We start from the raw sequence: 21,000 nt of genomic DNA, 5'->3' as shown, positions 1-21,000 counted from the left end.
AATCGCTCCGCCATCCTGTGAGGGCAAGATCTCACCAGCGTATCTTCCAAAACCATAGAGAAAGTATCTCTCTTAATGACTTTTGAATGGGCCGCATGATGACAGGGCATCAGCTCTTTGCATGATCGGGGACAGTAGGCCCAGAAGATATGTTCCTCTGACAGCGTGAGGCTCATGTCGAGAAATCTGAGTTAGAATTTTTTAGATGCTCATTAAGCTAGCCCATATTTGATATTGACCGATCTAGAGTGGTATGGCGTGGCTATATTTTGGGATGTTTTCAAGGAATAAAGTTAGTTCCCAGTGACGCCCTTTCCTTGCACCTGTATCTTCCTTCGTGTGCTGCGTCATTTTCGTTGTATAAAGCGATGTCTGTCTCACAGGAGGCAGACGGTCTTGCTCTTGGTCGTCCTCTCGCAATCGAATTAGAGATCGTTTAGCGAAGTAACAAGTTGCACATGTCGTTGCACAAACACCTAGCACCTGCCGGTACAGCGACGTCACTGTACCCGCTCGCTCAACACAAGGCCGCAGGGCAGGTTTCAGCCAAAGGAACGAACCTAATCTACAATAACGCTCACTTGGATCGCCGTACGGCGTAACGCGTGCGTTCTTATGGCACGTATACGTATCGGTGCTATGGTTACAATTCAAGGGTATTGTCATTACAACCATCACAGTACTAATCACTGTACAACTCCAGTGATCACCGAATTCACCAAGCTCATGCTCACTCATCAGCATAATATTTCTAATGACGCGCCTTATACCTATAGCACAACCATCAGAAGGTTCCGAAAAATAAGATACAGGACAAGCAGCCGTAACGATGATTATGGATTCGCGCTTAGAAGCACACTAGGCGCCTTGCGAGGTCACTTATCTGTGGAAACACAGTGAACCGATCGCGGTCTTCTTTTCGTCGCTATGATTGCTCACATCTATAAAAAGTACCGTATACATAACGATAAATACAGTAACTAACAGCACATGGAACACGACAATGAGGAAGAGCAGATGAGGCGCTGCTCATTCGCGCTTCATCTCTTTCTCCCGTTTGACCCACGTTCTATACAGTATGTAGCAAAAAGATGTACCAGCCAACCCAAGTACACTCTTCTACAGATAATACGGAGCTATATTATGTCACACGGGGAACTTTCAGTCGCTATCGAGCTCGATCAGGATAGAATTTCTAGATTTCGATTGGCTCCGTTGCGCAAGCTGCGGAAGGGAGCCAACCGTAATAGAGAAGTACGATCCCGATCGGGTTCGAGCGTGCTTGAAAGCGCCCCGTGCGACCTGTGTGTCCACGTTGGACGTGACTTCGTTATAACGAGGTTTAACCGCATGTTGTGCTCACGACCACCGGCGAGCGGGCACGTAAGCGGCGCGGTGCACGCACGCAGGCGCCGAAGCCGCAGCCTCAGCCGGTGACCGCCCCGCCGGCGCCCTACTTTCCGGTGCTGCCTCTGTCGAGCGGCGCTCCGGCAGCGCTCTTCCCGCCGCCGCTGCTGTGCCTGAGCGGCAGCAAGGCGACCGGCGGCGGAGCACCGGTGTTCGGCGACTACGTCTGGATGGGCGGCGGCGGCGCCAAGCCGTACGGCGCGGCCGCCCTATGGCCTCCGCCGCCGCCGCCGCCAGGACCGCCGAGGCTGCTGGCCGCCGAGCCGGCCTTCGCGTCTTCGCTGGCCGACGACGCGCCGCCGGCCGCCCTGCTGGGAGGCCTGGGGGGCGGCGCGCCGCCGCTGTCCTACGCGTCCGCCTTCAGGCCCGTGGCCGGCACGGCCGTGGGCCGCGTCGCCAGGTCTCCCACGTGAGTCCCGTTACCGGATAGATCGACTCGGAAGGCTTCGAGTTTGATTCTACTTCAAGACGCTGAGTTTCGGCTTCACTAAAATATGGATTAGGCCGAACGCGCTCCGTGGCACCGTTGCACACGATTGCTGAAAGTGAATGAGGCGCATTGAGAAACGTCTCTCCTGTTCCGCTGATGGACATTGAAAGCCGTTGTTCTGCCTTTCATTTACTCAAAGTCTTTCATAACTTATCCAGCGCCAGCAAGCATTTAATCATTAGTTTCACAACCGCCTAGCGGATGATAACAGCCGCCATTGGCACATTTATTTGTACAGCAGTGTGTTCTAACATGAACGCATCGACAGAAAAAAAGACAATCGTGCTCACCGTGCGCATCATTTTTCAATTTTTTATCGTTCTTTCTTATTTTCTTTTGCATTTTTTTGCAGATTGTGGCATATATTGGAGTGTAGTAGTAGTAAAATACTTCATTGGGGTCCTGAGGAGCTAATCGGGGGCCTGCAGGTTATCTGATTTTTCGCTGTGTGGCCAGTATCCCTCTAGGGTGCGTGCCAAGTACTAGGCAACCAACGTCAACACCAACCCATCGGAAAGAAACAACCTCGAAAACTTGTGCGCAACCACGCGGAGTTGCGCACCACTGGCCAATGATGGTAGACGTTGAACACCCTACGCACCACATACCGGTTACTGCTTCATTCACACCATTTGCAGTTACGGAAGGAGAAGTAGCATCTCGGAGACAAAGGCTTCGTTCTGGCTGGCTAGAGGCGGGCGGACCGCATGAGTAGTCGAGCAGAGACGGCACGACCATGCATGCAGCGCTTGCATAAACGGCCGAATTCACGAAGCTTCTTGTTCGTAAGTGCTCTTCGCCATTGGTGGACGCCTTCGCTGTACTACATCAGCATTGGCTGGCATTCGCCCTTACGAAATGTCCTGGCGCAAGAACTTTTTTGTGAATACCGGCCTTGCTTTCTGGCAAGGCCGATATCTCGGTTGGAAAATGCAGTGGAACAAGGCAACAGAGTGCGCGTATACAGAGCATCCAGCTCTTCGTTGATGCTACGAGTCGGACAGCGCTAGTGCAACGTTGAGAGACCGCTTCTTTAATAATCAGAGTCAAGTTTAGTAACGTAGAAGTGGTTTGCAATCTCGCCTGCCTTTCCATGGTCTGCTAAAGGCTTCGACTGAAATCTATGCCGCCTCTCTGAAACTGAGTGAAGCACCGACCGCTCTCAACAATGTTAAAGGACTCTTAAAAACCGCACTGAAGTTATGTTTCCTGAATAGAGGATTTGCGGGCAAAAAAAAAAAAGTCTCACTGATCTTGGGCTTGGCGTTAGTGAATCACCCAGTCCTCGCTTCTCAAAAGTTCCTAAAGCAGCCTACTTTATAAGCGCGCTCGACGCGGCTAACTAAGAGAGAGAGCGTAACGATTGCAAACTTTACTAACCACATTACCTAAATGCTTTCATGAGCGCATCGCGCAGGTTCACGCGACTCAGTCACGAAATCCTTCAAAGCGTCCGCGCCGGCCGCAACCCCGGAGTGAAAGAAGCAAGTTCCACGATTGACTCTCCCGCAATTAAAGGCGTCTTCTTTTTCCCCGCGGCCGGCTTCTTACCACAATTAGCGCAGCGGCACACACACACAGAGCCCGCCGTTTCTCTGCCGGAAACAGCGAAGCGTGCTCCGCCGCAGTCCCTTCTTAAAGCGCCGCGTAAGCCCATTTCGAGCGCAAATTAATAATGCCTGTACCGAGCAAAGACCGGCAAAACAGAGCAGCAAAGCCGTGCCGGCTCTGGAGGATGTTTCATTAACGGCGGCCTTTTGACGACAAAGGCAGCGCGACACAGGGCGCTTTTGCCGGCGGCGAAGAAAGGGACGGCGCTCTCCCCTTTCAGCGAGGACCCCTTTGCGCGGATTAGCCGAGGCGACCGAGCAACCGCGAAATTGCGGCCGACCGCGGGATAATCCGCGGCATCGAAACCGCACGCCCCCGAACGCGGCGGCTGCGCGGGTGCTGTCGTCGACGGAAGCCTCGATTTGAGAGGATTACAGCGAAGCGATGCAGCCAAGCGGCCTCCCCCCCCATGCGGCTCTCTCGTATGTGTGTCGGTGTATACGAATGCATGCGCGCGCGTGTTCTGCTTGATACGCGGAGTGCAGCTGAAGTGAAGTACGTGTGTTGCCCGCGCGTTGTATATCAGAACGCCGCCGAGTGAGCTGCGATTCCAACCATTCAATACGGCCCGCGCTGCAACTTTTCCCGGTACGCAGTTAGTTGTCGTGCCAGAGTCGAGATGAGCGACTATAGATAAAGTGATCGCAGCTGTCTTTTTGTCGGTGTCTTGTTTCAGCGCATTCGGCAATATCTCGTGTCCGCGACCACTTCGGGTCGTTCAGAGGATGGTTAGCTTTGGCGGGTGACGGAACGCGGTATCTAGACAGACGGAATAATGATCCGGCTTGACGTAGAAGCTCCAGATTAGTTTCGACCGACCGGAGTTCGTTCGTGCGCACCCAAATCTGACTACGCGAGCTTTTTTTTTCGTTTTGCACTCGGCGCTCATCAAAATACGGCCGTCAGTGCTCTATGCTGTAACAACAGGTCGCGGCACTTGCGAAACCAATGCAACGGGCATTCGGTCGGCACAAGCCCGTATGCGCTTTAACATCATGTAGGGACCAGCAAAGATATCTGCTCTAAAACTACACCTCCAGTGCTCATATAGTTCTTTTGTAGACGTTGCAGTGTGCTGACCATACTAAATGCGGTAGGTTGTACTCCTTGCACACGCTTTATATCTTGCAATAGGTGTGCTTATATTTCTAGACGCCGAGCGTAGTTGCGCCTTTTTCTTAACGCACACCAAATTCATCGACCCGTGAAGGTGTGCTGGAGGGCTGTTGATGCGCGTTGTGCGTTCTTACTCGGTTTTTGCCTCGGGGCAAAGAGTTCGACGAGCGATGAGCAAAGCGAGCCAAGGAAAATATACTGCGATGAATGGAGCCACATCCTGCGCTAAGGCCGCCATAAATGCATCTATACTACGTATGTTCGCGCTGCATGTAGACTTATATTGCTCAAGGTTGCCAGTTAGTTTTCCGGCCGCAGCGACCTCATTTCGATGGCAACGGAATAAGAAAACGCTTAAGTATACTTTGAATTATGGGCATGTTACAGAACCCCAGGCGGTCAAAACGAATCCAGAACCTTCCGTTACGCCGTATCTCGAAGCCCCGGAGTTACTTTGAGACGTTAAGTTCGAACAAATCAATTAATGCACGTAGACGCATATGTATGTGTAGGCTGCAGAAGCGTGTGCATTTGGCCTGGTTAGTTCATGACTAGATTTGGGCTGGTTGGTTCATGAAATGTCCAGGCTGGCGATTATGAAGGTCGCGGGTTCAAATTTCAGCTGCCGCGGGCACCGTACTAAAAGCGAAACTATTGCTGACTCAGTAGCGCACGACAGAAAGCCACAGCTGCCGTGTAAATTGAGCCTCCATGTTGCGCTGAGCTTGCCACGACTACGGCACGTGACTTCACTGAAGGCGCAATTGTTTAACGCTTCCATACAAACACACAGAATGAAAAGGAGAAGGGGATCGAAACAAAATGTTGTCTGGTATACTTCGCCTTCCTCCAGAAATCCGGTTCAAAACTAAACTAAAAACCTCGAGATGCACTTATCATTCCTGAAGAAAATAACTACACGAAAGTTCGCGGTTTCCCTTGCGGTGTTATCATTACCAAGAAGCGGCGTTAATCACTCCGTAACAGAGACGGTCTCAATTTCTACTCTAGAAGTCTTTGTTTACCGCGAGCAGCCGCATCTTGACTGCGCGCAATTTGTACCTTCAGCGCCTCTCACGCGTCAGCGGCAGCGATTACTGGCGACTCTCGGCGGTGAACCGCCACTTTGCGTTGATGACTCTGTTAGCGGGGCGCACGCCGCGCCAATTATGTTCAGGTTTCCCTCAGCCGCATTCACGCCTTCGTCTAAGTGCAGGAGGCCACCGCTTTCACGCTATGCCCTCCCCCTTGGAAGGCCGCGCATTCGTGTGCGCAGTTCAGCGGTCAAAGCGTGCGCAGTTGCAGCTGTTCCGTTCCTTGACACGGTGACCAATTATCTTCTGAGGACTTGCCCCGCGGCGGTATCCCAGTGGCTATGGCGTCGCGCTGCTGAGATCGAGGCCACGGGCTCGAACCCAGCGACGGCCGGCGCACATTCCAGTGGGGACGGAATGCAAAAACGCTCGTGTACCGTGCATCGTGGGTGCACGTTAGAGAACCTCAGGTGGCCAGAACTAAGCCATAGGTGGGGACTTCACGTTTCGATACCATTAGTTCATTCGCCAGAAGCTAGGAGGTTAACAGAGAAGCTCGATAACAAGTTTAAGGACGTGAAGGAGCGAAAAATGTTAGGCACGACATTAAGAGACTGAAAGAGAGAGGTGTAGATCAGAGATCAAACGGGGAGAGCCAATATTCTAGTCGACATTAAGCGAAAAAAAAAACACGGAGCTCGGAAAGCCATGTAATGTGCACAGTAGATAACCGGTAGACCATTAGAGTTACAGAATGGGTCCCAATGGGCGCCGTCGAGGACGGCACAAAATTAGGTGGGGCGATGAAATTAGGAAACTTGCAGGCACAAGTTGAAATCAGCTAGCGCAAGACAAGGGTCACACATTACTTGGCATTATTTGCTGTATCTTCTTGTATTTCTTGTCCGGAGACAAACCTTAAACAGGACAGACCCGAAACCATTTTCTAAGTCAAAGGCACACGGCCACATTTAACGCTGGCGCAAAAGGCTATACGCGCCCAACTGCAGTTCTTAAAGTGCACCAGCCTGAGTGACCTCCTGTGCATCCTCCCATGTGAACACTGTGATCACTCTTTCCGCTTTCAATTCCCCCTTTCCCTTACTTCCCAGTGCAGTGTAGCAAACTGGATGCTCATCTGGTTGACTTCCTTGCCTTTCCTCTCGTTGCTTTATCTCTATTTCCCTGTGTTTATTCTTCTTCAATGTCCTTTTTAAAATCTATAAGCTATTTTCCATGCAAAAAGCTTTTCAGTTCGCAGTTAGCTCGGTGTACTGTGTAGAGAGAGAGAGAGAAAAGGATGCATAGAAAGGCAGGAAGGTTCACCACAGGTAGTTCCGGTTGGCTACCCTGCATGGGGGGGAGTGGTAGGAGGATAAAAAGAGAAAAAGAGTGGAAGGGGAGAGAGAGCTAGAGAGAGAGAACGAGAGACGGGCACAAACAAATCGCGTACACTATAGAGCTGTAGGTGAGCGGGGTTCTTAATGTCTATCACGAAAGCCAGTAGACCGCAGGAACCTTATAGTAATGCGAGCAAGGCTTTCAGCGATAATGTTCTTTGGGAGCACTGACCTAAAGCTTTTAGTTCTGATAGTGGACGATTGTACAACTGGTCCAGCACTCCGAACGTCACTTGTCTCTGGGCGCTATATCGTGGACAGACACAGACAATGTGTGCGAGCGTCTCATCGCTGCTGCATATGTCGCACGTGGGGCGCTGTTGGCCATTCCAATAAGCAAGGCATGTGAGTTCGTAAATGCAACTCTTAGCCACAGACGGTACGGCATGGTCTGTTCACGTTGTGGTAACCCAAGCGGTAGATGAATCCGTATATCCGGACACAACGAACGCCAACGACACACGGTGCAAACGTTCGAGTCCCACAGGAGCAAAGCACATTCACGGGACATCAATCGCAGCCCAGCCACAGCGTCTGTTCGCTGCGGCTGGGTTGCGATTGCGATAGTGTGTATTTCGGTTCTACGTCCGATGTTACAATCAATAATCACGAGCAGGGTTCTTTCACCTTTACTCGACGTTTGTAGAAAATTATCAACCTCCCAAAACATGTACGGAAGTGATTACTTTTTAATTCGAACGAGTCAAATTCTTGAAAACATTTCGTGGATGAAACACACAACTTCCTCTGGGCTAATACTTTGAGACAGCACAGTTTCGAGACACAAAAACTACGCTATTTGGTATATGATTTGCTCCTGTATCCATGCATTTATTTTATTAACTATTTCGTGTCTTTTTAAGGCTTATAAGCCGCTTTTCAAGCAACAAACATTTCAACTCATGTATAGTCAGTTCAGCGTATACGGTGTATTATTCTTTTGTGCTCTCTCTCTCTCTCCTTTCCCCATTTTTCATCCCCCCCATCCCGCTCCCATGTGTAGGGTAGCAAACCGGTTAAGCTAAACTGGTTAACCTCCCTGCCTTTCCTTCTACACTTTTTCCTTCCTTCCTTCCTTGTGGCCCCTGCTTATCGATGTTTGCTCACAAATTATACTAATGTTTATGTCTTTAGTGGCAAAGAAAATGGAGAAGAAAACAGATTTCACAGAGAGGAGACATGACAAGCGCTTGTGCTGCCTGTTCTCTGTCAGTGCTTGTTTTTTGTGGCGCTAAACACGTGACCCCCACTATGCATTTGAATTTGGAGCCACCACAGTTGGCTTCGAGCGATGTGGGGCTCTCTCCCAAGTATAGACGGCCGGGTGCACTCGACGTCGCAGGCTGCGGTCTTCGACACCCGCATGCGACACGACCACGGACCCGAGCCGTGCCGCCTCGGGTGGCGGTGCGACGGGTGCGGCGGCGGGCTCCGAGGCCAGCGACGGGGCGCGCTCCGAGGACGAGGACGAGGACAGCTTTCACGGCGAGGTGGACGTCACCGACACCAGCAGTGACGACGGCCGCACGCTGGTGGCCGCCGCCGCGCCGGCGCACACCAGCTGTGAGTGATGTGGGCAGCGAGCGTGCGCTCCTCAGATTCGCATACTTTTTGTCCAGCGACGTGCTAAGAATGCAGCGGCTAGCGCCCCTCAAAGAATGCGTGTCTACGTGTACACGTGCGTACAGCTAATTCAACTCTCCAATAGCTTTTACACTTTTGACGGCAGAACCCACACAAAAGCACCGAGATGCAGCATCCTTACGTAATGCGACGTCACTTGTGCTCGCAGCGTCGGCACCGCCAAGCCCAGCGGCTTCGGAGACGGCGGCCGAGAGTCGAGCGGACGGTGGCCACACGCCGGTGCCGGACACCAGTGACGCTGGTATCGCCAACAAGCAGGTGCGTGCGTTTGCAAGGGAAATCCATCTGCCTGAATGACGTGAAGTTTGGGCTAGTTAGTGTCTATACATACTTGATTTTCATCGGCGGAATGCGAATGAAACACCGGATGTGCCTATTCTAGATACTGTCTTAAAAACGCTCTTCGTAAACGGCGAAATGACTTTTTGCTACACTCATGCCAAAATATGATGGTCAGCAAAGGATGCTTGACTGGCGAGTACCCGCAGCTGCTGGTAACGGTTTCTGCGCGTGCGAAGCACACGAAATCGCTTAGCATGTGATAAGCGACACGTGTTTAAGGCTTAACCATCGTTTCCGTGCTGGGAGCTGCCGCCATACTTTGGGCATGTAAACTATGCGAGAGAGCTGTGCTTAAGCTCTTCCGAAAGGGGCTATTCCGCCATATAGTTCGATCCGCCATTTTAATTGCCCTGATGAGCTCAAAGTGCGGCTACACCGTCTCCGATTGACTCTATAAGCAAACATAACGGTATTGGACAGCATCAGCTTTAAGCATCAGCTATTTGACAATGGCCTGGACACCATCAAGAAGACAGGAACCTTTTAGCAATCGTGAATGCGGTCTTGCAACCCGATGGCGGATCCAAGGCGAGACCCCTGGTCCGGGCGCCGCTAGGTATCCATTGGGGGCCTTGCGCCCGCACCCACAAGTATAAAGTTATCAGCTAGCTAATCCAAATACACCACCTCGAAAGGAAACATGGTTATATCTATACAGTCCTGCTGGGAAAGCGTGTGTTTGCGGTAGGGAAGTTTAACCTGAAGTTATACTGCGTAAATTCAGCTGTCTCGAACACGCTCGTATTCGTAGACTACAATGACAGAGGAAAAGCGAGAATCACGCGCACGGAGCAGATATGCAGGCCCACGGGAAGTCAGTAAGGGTGTGCGAGTTGGAATCTTTGAGACCGAATCGAATACGAATCAATAGTGCCAGAATCGAATCGAATAGTTTTCGAGTAGCGCTCGAATGACGAACAACCGCCTTCAACATTAGCATAAGACAATTGCTAACATCATATACTATTCACAACGTTAGCAAGTTTCTGTCATCACATTGTACACCCTGAAGCGTTGTTTACTAAAAGCACAAATGCAGCATTGGTGACCAATAAACAGTTCGTTCGCATACCCAGGACGCTTCGGTGATGCGAATTATCGCAGTTTAGTCGGAAATAAATGGCTGCTTGAGCCGCATAGCGTGTTCTACTCCACAACATATACATTTAACGATTCAATATTAGAGATTGCTGAAATAGGGGGCTTTGCGGGTGTTGGCGTTGGGGCACACAAGAGCGAAGAGTTTTAGAATAGGGATTTGCGTTTGGTGATAGCGCCTTGCGCTGAAAGCGCCACTAAGGCGTCAAAGAAAAGCTGTTAGAAATAATTAAATAAGATACACCATTTTATGATAAGAATAGTAATTTTGACTTTCGTGCATTCACGTTTAATTACAATTTAGAAGTTATTCAAGCAGCAAACAATTACGTTGCGCTTAGTTTTGAGTAACCAACTTTACGTGTCTTCACCAGCCAATTAAGCTAAGCCGTCTTAGGCCTACGAGCCATAAAATCCACAATCGAATTCGGAATCAGCGGCGCCTAATGAATTAATCTTCATAACACACGCTAGTTGAGAGAAAGCGATAACCGCAGTCGCTTATCCTAGCTTGCGAACTTCACGCGCTAACACGAATCGAACCCAGTTTGGTGCTATGTTAGAGCCGTCGCTTCAATGGGTGCCGCCATGTTTGTTTACGCAAATCTTTTGGAGCAACTTTTGGGGCTGCCACTAAATCAGTGAAATAGCTGCCCAACGCAAAACCCAAACGCAGTTTGTCTCTCGCGCATGCGCAGTGGTATCGACGCCATTTCTTTAGGGCCCCAAAACGTTTGAGGCCCCTATTCTAAAACACTCTATTATGTTTTATCGATCACAGTCGACGATTTCATATATTCGAAAGCGAGTCGAAAAAATATTCCTGCCTGCGAATAATGACTATTCGGTTCGAAAACCGAATCGAATAGGAGAATACTCAGATTCGTCGTTCGGAAGTTTGGAATATTTGCACACTCTTATATGCCAGGCGTTCCCTGCCGTGTGCACTACCCCGGCGCGCATTGCAACGCAACGTGTGCCTGAACTCCAAATAGTTACAGTGGCAGATGCCAACTCAGGACCTTGCGCGGATACGTGCGGTCGCGAACATGACCAGCTACAGGACGCGCGCGAGGCCAGTACAAAAACAACTTTTCGTGGAAATCTGGTTTACTGTTGCAGGCATCCCCGCCCCCGAGCCTACACTTCTCGTAATTTTCTGGGGTTAGGGGTCTGACAGCACCCTTTTTTCGTAGTGCAAAGCGGGTTGCTTCAGTGGCTTATATTCGCGCGGAAACTAACGCGTATTAGCTGTGTCTGAGAAGTAGCAAAGCTGATCATTTCCGGTCTGCCTACACACTTACGTACACGGGGAATGGGAAGGACAAAGCGAGGGAAGCATTTCGTTCCGCGTAACAATAGGGATCGCAGGAAAAGAAAGAGGAAATACTTAGGCAAAGTTACTGAAAAGAGGATAGAGACATAGCAGTTAAGGAGGAGAAGGTTGGTGAACGAATTTCTCTCCTCCTCATTTTCCCCCTTCGGCGTCTGCAAAAAAAAGTAAAACAAAGAAAAGAAAAGCAAAACGAGAGAGGCCCGCTCTGCGCCGTCTGCGCCCGAGCTCCTCAACCGGATCCCATCCGAATCCAATCTCGGCTCGCGCCTCTCGTCAAACACGAGCGCGCACCAGAGAGACGGCGAGAATGTGTAAACGTGGCGCACGCAAGCGGAGAAGCACCGAGGAGCCGCAGTCAGGCCCGGGCCGATCGCCGATGAGAGGGTTACATCGCGCCGTCGATATATATACACATACACACAGACACACACACACATAGACAGGCAGCCCAAGCGCAAATTGGAAAGCGGCCGCCAGTTGTGCGACAAAGGAGAAGGGATGGGAGGGAAACGCGACACCACTTGTCGTGCTCGCTGCCGCCTGCCAGCTGCCCCGGCGGTACAAAAGGGGCGCTGTGTCAACTCACACGGCGACGCGGCGGCGCTAATCGAAGCGCGAGACACGCGCATTGTCGCCGCACCAGCGCTAGGCGCGCGCGTAGCAGCTTGACCGCCGGTGTAGTCGAGTTAGGAAGAGAGAGAGACCCGGCAGTATCGTGGGAGGAGCGAGGCGTCGCAACTCTTTCGCCCGTGCGAATCGCGCGCTCCAACGGGTACTTGAGCACTGATTAAAATCGCAAGCCGGCGGCAAAGGTAAACAGAGCCCGGTACGTCGTTCTCGGGCCGTGCCGTCGTCCTCTTCTCTCGCCCCCCTCTCCTTTTCGGCACTGCAGTGTCCTCGCCGGTCCTCGCTCCGAGTGCGCATTTTTTACCGGTCCTTTTGAAACAGACGATCCGGCTCTACGCTGACGTCGAAGCGTAGCTGGAGGATCGCGCCGTACGCACATACGCACGCCCGCAATCGCTGCTGGCCGGGAAAAAAAAAGAAAAGAGGTGTTCGCGAGTTGCATATATAGCGTAGCGACGCGCCCGAAACTCGGCGACGCAGAGTTTTCGATTCAACACCCTATCAATGCAGGCCGCCTCCGTTTATGCTTTTTAATTGATCTCTCGGTTCAGTTTACTTTACTTCTTTCGTTTCTCCCCAGCGGTGGGGAATTATACGTTTTCTCTTATGCCATCCTTGTTCGGCGCGCACGAGAGGTGCTTCAAAGCGCTCTGGCGCATGAAATCAGAGCGCCTTTATTTAAGCGCGCTGTTGACACTGGCGAGCGCTTCGTCGGCGCCGCGGGCGACGAAGCCTCGATCGGCGCGCGAATCCCGGAAACAAAAGGTGCGCGATGTTTCAGCCGCCTTTGCGACGAGCTGCCGTGCCTGCGTTTGCCCGGCGTGGAGCCGTCCGTTAATGAACAGAAACGCGCCAGGCACTTCTTTCAGGGGCGACGAGGCATGGACGCACGGTGAAGAAAAAGGGGGGGGGGGGTGATGGTGTTGGGGAGAGAGTCCAGCTCCGACGCCGAGAGCAAAATAGCCACGCTTGCACTGAGGGCCGACGGCGATGCTCGCCGCGCTAACAGGGGGCTTGGTGGGAGAGGCTGATGTATGTAGTGTGTATGAGAAGAGGGGAGGGTCGGGGGAGGGTGAAACCATCCGGCGCTGCGCACTCGTCTCGTCATTCCATTACCATGGTAATCGAAAACTACACGAAGACAAAAATAACGATTGCGAGAGAGACGAGCGCGCCTCACCTGCTGCTGTTCGTACCAGTCGCTGAGAGTAATCAGTAGCTTGTGATGCATATACCATCGTCACCGATCTCTAATTTCGGTTCGCTTCCTGCTAGGGCGAAACTCGCGAACCGTTCACACGCCTGACGCCCTGCAGGCGAGACCTCCGGGGCGTATTTTGCTCGTCGAGTTCATGCATAGATAAAGTTGCGTACAAGTTACTCGCGCTAGTTTGGAAACTGCTTACCGTTTGCAGCGAACATATTAGTATATCGACGAGCCCTCAGACGAGCGCTCGCAAACAGACGCGCAAGCACAGACACATAAATTCACAGACGTGTTGCAAGAGTCGCGAGGCGGACTATCTGACTGGCGAACATTATGTAGACTTGCAGGCAATGCCGTAAATCACAAAAAACGGTAAAGTGAAGGGGAAAGACGGAATGAGTTCAGAGTTTGAGCATTTTGCGTTAGAGAACGAGAACTGTGTAATTAAAAATTCAGCAAAAGTAGCCCCGAGACACAATTTGCACTGCAGGTTTGTTTCGATCAAAAGGACGACTGACTCTAAGTTGATGTCAAAACGCAAATTATTTTTCGTGCAGTACTAAACATTGTTCGCTCTCCCACTTACGCTCCCCCAGTTTGATATCCTCGGCTGCAGGTAACTGTCACGTCAATTTGATAGCATGCTTGAGATCAACTGTTATTGTCGCCAGGAAAAGGCTTATTCTATCTGATAGTCATGATAAGCCCTGTATCTCACTTACCAATGGTGTGTTTTCAGTTACATGTTGGGTCAAATTAAAACTTTTGTACCATTGGCCAAGGCGAGAATTGAGCCCTCAGCCTGTCAATTTCGGGCCGATGGCCTTCTGAATGCGCATTCTATGTGCTAATCATCGCTGGCGCGAGTTGAGAGAAGCTATATTACTGCTCGACAAGTTCGCAGTGAATGTCGTGTGAAGAGATATGCCAACCACACACACATAAATACTTACGTTTTACGTACATATACCGCTTTCGCAAGTCTAATCAAAAAGCGTTATAAACGTACTTCGTGCTTTCTAAGCTGATTTGTCGAGTCCTGAAAAGTTACGTTCATGTGAGAAAGCTTTACACATACCGTGCTTTCATCCCGCAATGTCATTAGGTTCAGTGCCGAAAAAAGAGCGCGAAGCATGCAGAAACAGGCAAACGCTTAGGGTACGTTCATGCCGGCGATACAGGGCCAAGCGTGTCGTCTTTCTGCGTGCCGTTAAGGGAATTCAGTTAGCCCTTAAGCAAATCCTTAATGGCGCCGCGCCCGTCCCTCAAAGGCGTCGGATTACTGCCGTTCATCTTCGTAAAGAGAGCTCCTCCCGCCCCCCGGCAGAACGGCGCGCGTAAGGGCCAGGGCTGCCGGCAAGAGGAAGGCGCCACCATTGTGTCAGCTCGAGCCAACGCCCGCCAGCTGGTGTGACCGCGGATCATCGGGCTCCCCGCTCGTCAAGAATGTATAGCGCCCAGTGCGCCGTCGCGATCTGCCCTCGGCTTGATCACCCTACGGAGCAGGCCAGTGATTACCGCGATGCCTGCTAGGGAGCGCTGCGCGCCGGACCGCTATGTACGACACGCTTCGCTGCGACGAGGACAAAAGAAGTCATCGGTGGAGGCGCACGCTCTCCCGCCTTCACCTGCGCCATTCGGTCGCAGTTATATGGCCCGCTGGCTGGAGCACAGTCGCGGTGTCCTGCACTCGGCAGCGAGCGGGGGGCTCCTTTCTGCGTGAGGAAGAACCTATAGGAGAAAAAGGCTGTGTACGCGTCACGAAGTGGCAGCACGGCATCCTAGTACGTTTCGAGTAGCGCCTACCGGAACGCCAAGCGTCACAAAAGACAGGGCAGAAGCGAGATTCGAACAAGATGCGGCGCCACTGTTCTTTCTGTTTCTGACCTGTCATGTCTGTTCATGTTTAAGCCATATTGGTACGAATGGACCGAGTTGTTGATTCACTCTGCGGACGAGGCGTGACGTCGCAAATCGCGTCACGAGCAGCTACTAGCCTCTGTTGTTCTTGCATGCAGCGTGATTCGGTAGCATTGAGCCACGTCACGCTCGTTTGACAAGTGAATCAGCAATTTGGTTTGTCATGTGAGTCAAACTTCACTAGAGATGATTTCCCAACTAGCTCTACTTAGAATGCAATTGTCGACAGGCGAACGCCAGACGTCACCGTCAGGTTAAAATCAGGCAGTGCACCGCACAGCTCACAATAGAACCGAGACAGAATTATTAATTCGTTATACAGGTCATTTTGTTGTAGAGGCATACATTGTAGAGGCGTTTGACTGTAGTTGGTCGCAGTTTATAGGGAGATGGTTATAGTCACGTCACCTATCTTTCATCGCACGTGATCGCACGTCTTGCAGAATGCAAGGAGCGGGCACGGAGTGTTACGGAGCGGCAGCAGCGAACAGCTAAAGTTGTCCATGCTCTACCAACAACAAGGATAAAATTACAGGGAATGTGGTGCCATCAAAGTAGACCATCGGCTCCCATGCATTGCGGAGCGACTGGGCAGGCATTGAAACATATGGGTGCAGGCAAGGTTTGAGAGACATGGGGATGGAGATAAAGCAGGGTATTCTCAGACCCCGGACACACTACCCGGATTTAAAATGTGCTACACGTACTAGCGCACGCGAACAGCATAGCGTTGTGCTATTTCGACCACTGCAAGCTCAAACTAGGCTGATATTTGGCTTTTCTCGCGGAACCCGCATCCTGTAAACTTTCGACCCTGCGTGAACATGCACGTTACATCTGTAAAGCGTGCTTTGCCACATATAAACATATTTTGAGGAGAAGTTGGCATATCAAAGAAGGTTGGTCAGAGCACCAGGGTCTTTGTTGCCTTCGACTGAGCACAGCTTGAAATTGCCCGCTTTATTCCTTTATCAGCACTAACTTGAATGAAGAAAACCATCGCGAGGAATCCGAAAAGAAATTAGATGAATAAAGAGAATCATGTCCACACTTTCCAGTGTGGACATGATGGACAGTGGACAGTGTGGACAGTGTGGTAAGCAAATAAAAAAAGCGTGTAATAGAGCATTGCAGTTAGGAAAATAAGAAAAGAAAACGTTTAATCCAAAGTGGTTCATGACCGAGCCTGCAACGCTGATTAAAAAAATAAGATGGGGGGGGGGGGATGGCAGCGTTGATTGTGAATTGACTATGAAATAATAAGAGCTTGAACAGGAAGTCGGTGACTGCAAGTTTATACATGCAAACTTCGCTGTTAAAAAATGCGAACCGTCCTCCTTCGAAAGTTGCTAGTTGTTTAACACTCTTGATAAAAAAAGAAACAGTGTATTCCTCGAGGTACTTAATCTTCTGAAAATTATTACGCGTTTTTTTTATACCTGATGGCAACTAGACTTGCGCAATCGTCAAAGCATGCGGGAACCAATAACGTTTCTTCTCCTGTGCGTTAAAATGCTGTTGCTTAAATTTTAGGGTGGAATCCAGGACAAACTGTTAATCTAAAAAGTGGGGTTTAACATGCCGCAACTACACGTGGGTTTACGAGGGATGTCGTAGTGGGAAATGCCACATTAATTTTGACCGTCTGTTGCTCTTGAACGTGCATCCAAAGCCGGTACGCGAACGTTTTTGCATCCCATTCTCATCGGAAAGCAGCCTGCGCGGCCGGCAGTGGAACCCATGACCTCGTTGTCAGCAGTAGCATGCCATAACCATTGAGCCAGCGCGGTAGGCGACGAACTCTTAACTGTCCCAATACTAGCACAACTATTACAAGTGTATGGTGTTGGGCTGCTGAGCACAAGGTCGCGGGATCGAATCCCGGCCACGGCGGCCGCATTTCGATGGGGGCGAAATGCGAAAACACCGTGTGCTTAGATTTAGGTGCACGTTAAAGAACCCCGGGTGGTCGAAATTCCCGGAGTCCTCCACTACGGCGTGCCTCATAATCAGAAAGTGGTTTTGGCACGTAAAGCCCCAAATATTATTACAACTATTACAAGTGACTGTCATGCGCTTGCGCTCTGCTTAACGGCGGTTGTCCGCGGGGACGTAAAACTCAATTTCGATCAGAAGATACGTACTAATTTCAGCTCCGATTTCATTACACCCACGCTTTGAATCGTATACTTTTATCTCTTTCTCCTCCACAATTCGCAAAACATGCTTTAAAATATTCCGCAGGGTTACTTTATTTTTATTCGCCTATCAACTCGTTTTGTGCGAGTAAAGACGCATTCGCAAGTATTCGAACACAATCTTAGCTGCGAATAAGTTTTGAAGTCTCCCAGGATTGGATACGCTCTCTTGCTTTTCTTCTTCCCTCGACATTTCTTCTTCCGCGCGCGTTCCCCCATTTAACTATCGACACCTTCTTTTTCCTTCTAAGAGACCAATGATATATAAACCAATGTGTACTTTACGACTGCGACTGTAATAATTATCGTGAGTCCCTAATCCCAACGCCTGCGTTCGAAAGACAGCCAGCCGGAAAGAAAGCTTATATTACTTTTAAGAGTCTAGGAATGTGTAAACCTATATGTGTGTTCTCGCGCTCTGTCGAAAATCATTTTCGCGAACCTATACTTTCAATTCTTGCGCGTTAAAGACAGCGAGACAGGCGAAAAAATTAGAAACGTGTTTGAGCACGGCGGTACGCGAATAAAAAAAGAAGAAAACGAAAAACGGGAACGAGAAAACGAGGCAAGTCGCACAGAGCGAGGTTCTCGGCACTATACATGCTCACCACGCATAGCATGCACCGAGGCCTTTATTCTCGCTTCGGTGTTTCGCTGCGGGCGCCTTCTTTCTTGCGAATTTCGCGAGCGCATTTAAATATCGTTGCGCCGCCGTGCAGGTCTCTTGTGCGCGGTAAGCAATTTGAATCACGCGTCGACGGTGCCCTATGCCAACCACGGGTGTTCTCCGTTCTTATACTTTTTATTAATTTTTTGTTCTTTCGTTAGGCACCCACGCATCCCTATTGCAAAAACACGTCTCCCTATTCATACGCGTACCCACATTGCCTCGCCAACCGGAACCTGCTTTTCTTTTTCTTTGAGTATTGGCTTTTCTCGGTTGATTTCTACAGCAATGGTCTCATTTCGTGCGTTGACGAAGAAGTATTCGTCACGACGGTACTTATATTTACTTCGAAAAGCAGACGCATGATCGAGGATACATAAAAAAGCACATATATTTCTTGTCAGAAAAATGCAGCTTTTGCAAAACTACAGACAAAGACGTAGCTCTGACGCGTCGTTGCGTATACCACATTCCTCAGAGTTGTAGTTTGCGTCGTTCAAAGAGTAAACTTAAGACTTCAATATAACACCTGTAGTTAGCACTTAAAAACGGCAACCAACATTCTTCTGCAATTCTGTTAAGATTCTTCTGCAGTTCAAGTCTCGTCATGCAACGGGAGTCATTGGTTTTATTAAAGAAAAACTATCGGTTCGGAAAGCGGTGGGAGGGGTGTTTGGATGAAGGCAAAGAAGCAAGCTGTTTTAAGTATGTTATCGTCGATGTTTATGAACATACAGATTATATTATACATTCATGAGTAGCAGTGCATTATTGACTGTTAACTATTGGGGGTGAACTATGACATATCACTGGACTTTAAATTTTATCTCGGTTTCTTTTACAGGACGAAGAGACGAACAAGCGCGACGCTGAGCCAGGTAAGACTTCTTCGCAAGTGCGTCAATGTCATATTGGAGAGAATATGAGACAAAATGTCCGACGCAAAAATATGCGGTCGGTGAGTGAGTGATGGCAACGGCGGGAATGCGCAGTAAGAGAGTCATCCTGGCCATCGAGCGACATAGGCCTTATATCTCACCGTGGTTTTACTGCAGCGACATTAAAATGCAAACACTGTCTTACAGATTTCTTAGCACCGCGGTCGTGGTATAGTATAAGAAAATAAAACAACACCAAAATCTTATGAACATATCTAAGGGTACGGCCTGCACACTAGAAACAAGGATAGAGAAGCACAGAGCGGACGAGGACTATGCTAGTCGTACTCGAAGACTTGAGCACTTAAACGAAGCGGCCAACTGGAGATCACGGACCAACTGACCTAGCCTCAAGTTCATTTATGAACATAGTCCCCGTCGTATATATCCCGCCTCGTTCTTTCTGCTTTTTTTTTTACTTTTATTGTGTTTTTGGATTTGACAGGCCTAGGCGTGAAATCGCTACGCCGACTTCTGAAACAAGAATTATTACTGCCTGTTCCGATTTGAAAACACAAATTCTAAAGAGTATTCCTGCATGTGAACAGATTTCAAGGAACGCCTTGATTTGACAGTCGGTAAATCCACGCACTGACTGACACTGACTGACTTATTACTTTGGTCATCGATATAAGTTGAGAAAATTACAACGGTCTCTTGCCCTCTGCTATTTGAGATGCTCCTGGACCAAGATCACCGTTATATCTTCGTCATCATCGAAGTATAACGCGTAGCTTAATGTCACGTGCGAAACGCGCTAAACGGTTCGTGGCGTGTGCACCCTTCCAGCCATTTTCAACTGCAATGCCATACCGTTGGCGCAAACTTGTGACGATGCACTAGAACTGAAAATAACACAACCGCGTTTCCTACGAGCCGCAACAACTGCGCGCGCTGTCAGCGTGCCGCGAACATGTAGCGAGCTCGTAGCTGGCGCTGCGTTGAGGCACCCGAGATGTTGCGAAGTATCGAGCCTTGCTTTTTCATTTAAGAAGTTTTCTTATATTACTTCAGCAAAATTTGAATCCATTATCTCGTACTTGCGCAAGTTTGCAATGTGTAATGATTCATATCGAGAACATCGAACATATCGATTCATATTGATAGCGCGAGACGAAACGAACGACACAGAAACGATATGTGGACAAGCGCTGTATCTTTTCTGTGTCGTTCCTATTGTTTCACGCTGTCAATAGTTTTCAGTACGGAGGAGGAGGAGGAAAGAAAGAGAGAAGGCAGGGATGTTAACCTGAAATGCGTGTGGTTGGCTGCCCTACTCTGGGGGACGGGATAGAGGGAATATAAAGATGAGATAGAGAGAAGTAGAGGGGAAGGAAAAACGCCGTGAGCTCGCGCACGCACGTGGAGGGCCTGAGCAAGTCAAAGGCGTTCTCATAGGCCAGTTGCTCTCAAGAAAGACAAAAGTGCCTTCACAGCTTTGTAGGCCGACGAAGAATGGGGACGGTCTTCAGGTAGCAGTTGCACGAACAGCGACCAATCGCCCAGTCGTCGCAATGCGATAGATAATGTGTGCCTTTCCAACTGAAATCGATAATAGTAGCACAATCAATGTTCGAAGTTCTCTTGGCCACCGCAGACGTCGCACGCAGCACTATCAGACCTTCCAATCAAAGTAGTGTATGCCTCCGTGAAAGTCACTCCAAACCACAGCCGGCGTAGAAGCGATGCCTCAAGTAGGTGAAGCCCGGATCGAGGTCGGAGTTGGAGCGATTGCTTCAGTTAATGCAACCTGGTGCTTCCTATATTTGGGGTGTTCCACTCCTTTAAAGAGAGCTCGCGTGCCAGGTGACGAAGTTGAGTTGCAGCGTCTGTCCTGGAAAGTGGAATGGGAATGCTGTGTTGTTCTTGATGCGACTCTGAGGCAGCTTTGTCTGCTTGATCATTTACACTGATCTTATAATGGCCAGGTAAAGCACTGGAAAATGATTTTGTGGCTTTACGTGC

General features: G+C 49.9%; 1 protein-coding gene and 1 long non-coding RNA gene across 3 annotated transcripts in view; one reads left to right on the top strand and one right to left on the bottom strand.

Moving 5' to 3' along the window:
- Positions 1–21,000, bottom strand: part of LOC135919712 (uncharacterized) — a 103,090-nt gene that overhangs the window by 52,640 nt on the left and 29,450 nt on the right. The window lies entirely within an intron of this gene.
- Positions 1–21,000, top strand: part of fuss (SKI family transcriptional corepressor fussel) — a 45,560-nt gene that overhangs the window by 12,620 nt on the left and 11,940 nt on the right. The window contains exons 4-7 of the mRNA XM_070534711.1: positions 1,410–1,816; positions 8,401–8,621; positions 8,851–8,960; positions 18,942–18,975. Coding sequence (XP_070390812.1) covers positions 1,410–1,816; positions 8,401–8,621; positions 8,851–8,960; positions 18,942–18,975 — 772 coding nt within the window. The remainder of the gene's footprint in view (positions 1–1,409; positions 1,817–8,400; positions 8,622–8,850; positions 8,961–18,941; positions 18,976–21,000) is intronic.

Source organism: Dermacentor albipictus, chromosome 2 (genome assembly GCF_038994185.2).
Source record: "Dermacentor albipictus isolate Rhodes 1998 colony chromosome 2, USDA_Dalb.pri_finalv2, whole genome shotgun sequence".
NCBI lineage: Eukaryota > Metazoa > Arthropoda > Arachnida > Ixodida > Ixodidae > Dermacentor > Dermacentor albipictus.
The sequence above is the reverse complement of the archived record's forward strand: the minus strand, read 5'-3'. Positions and strand labels throughout refer to the sequence as shown.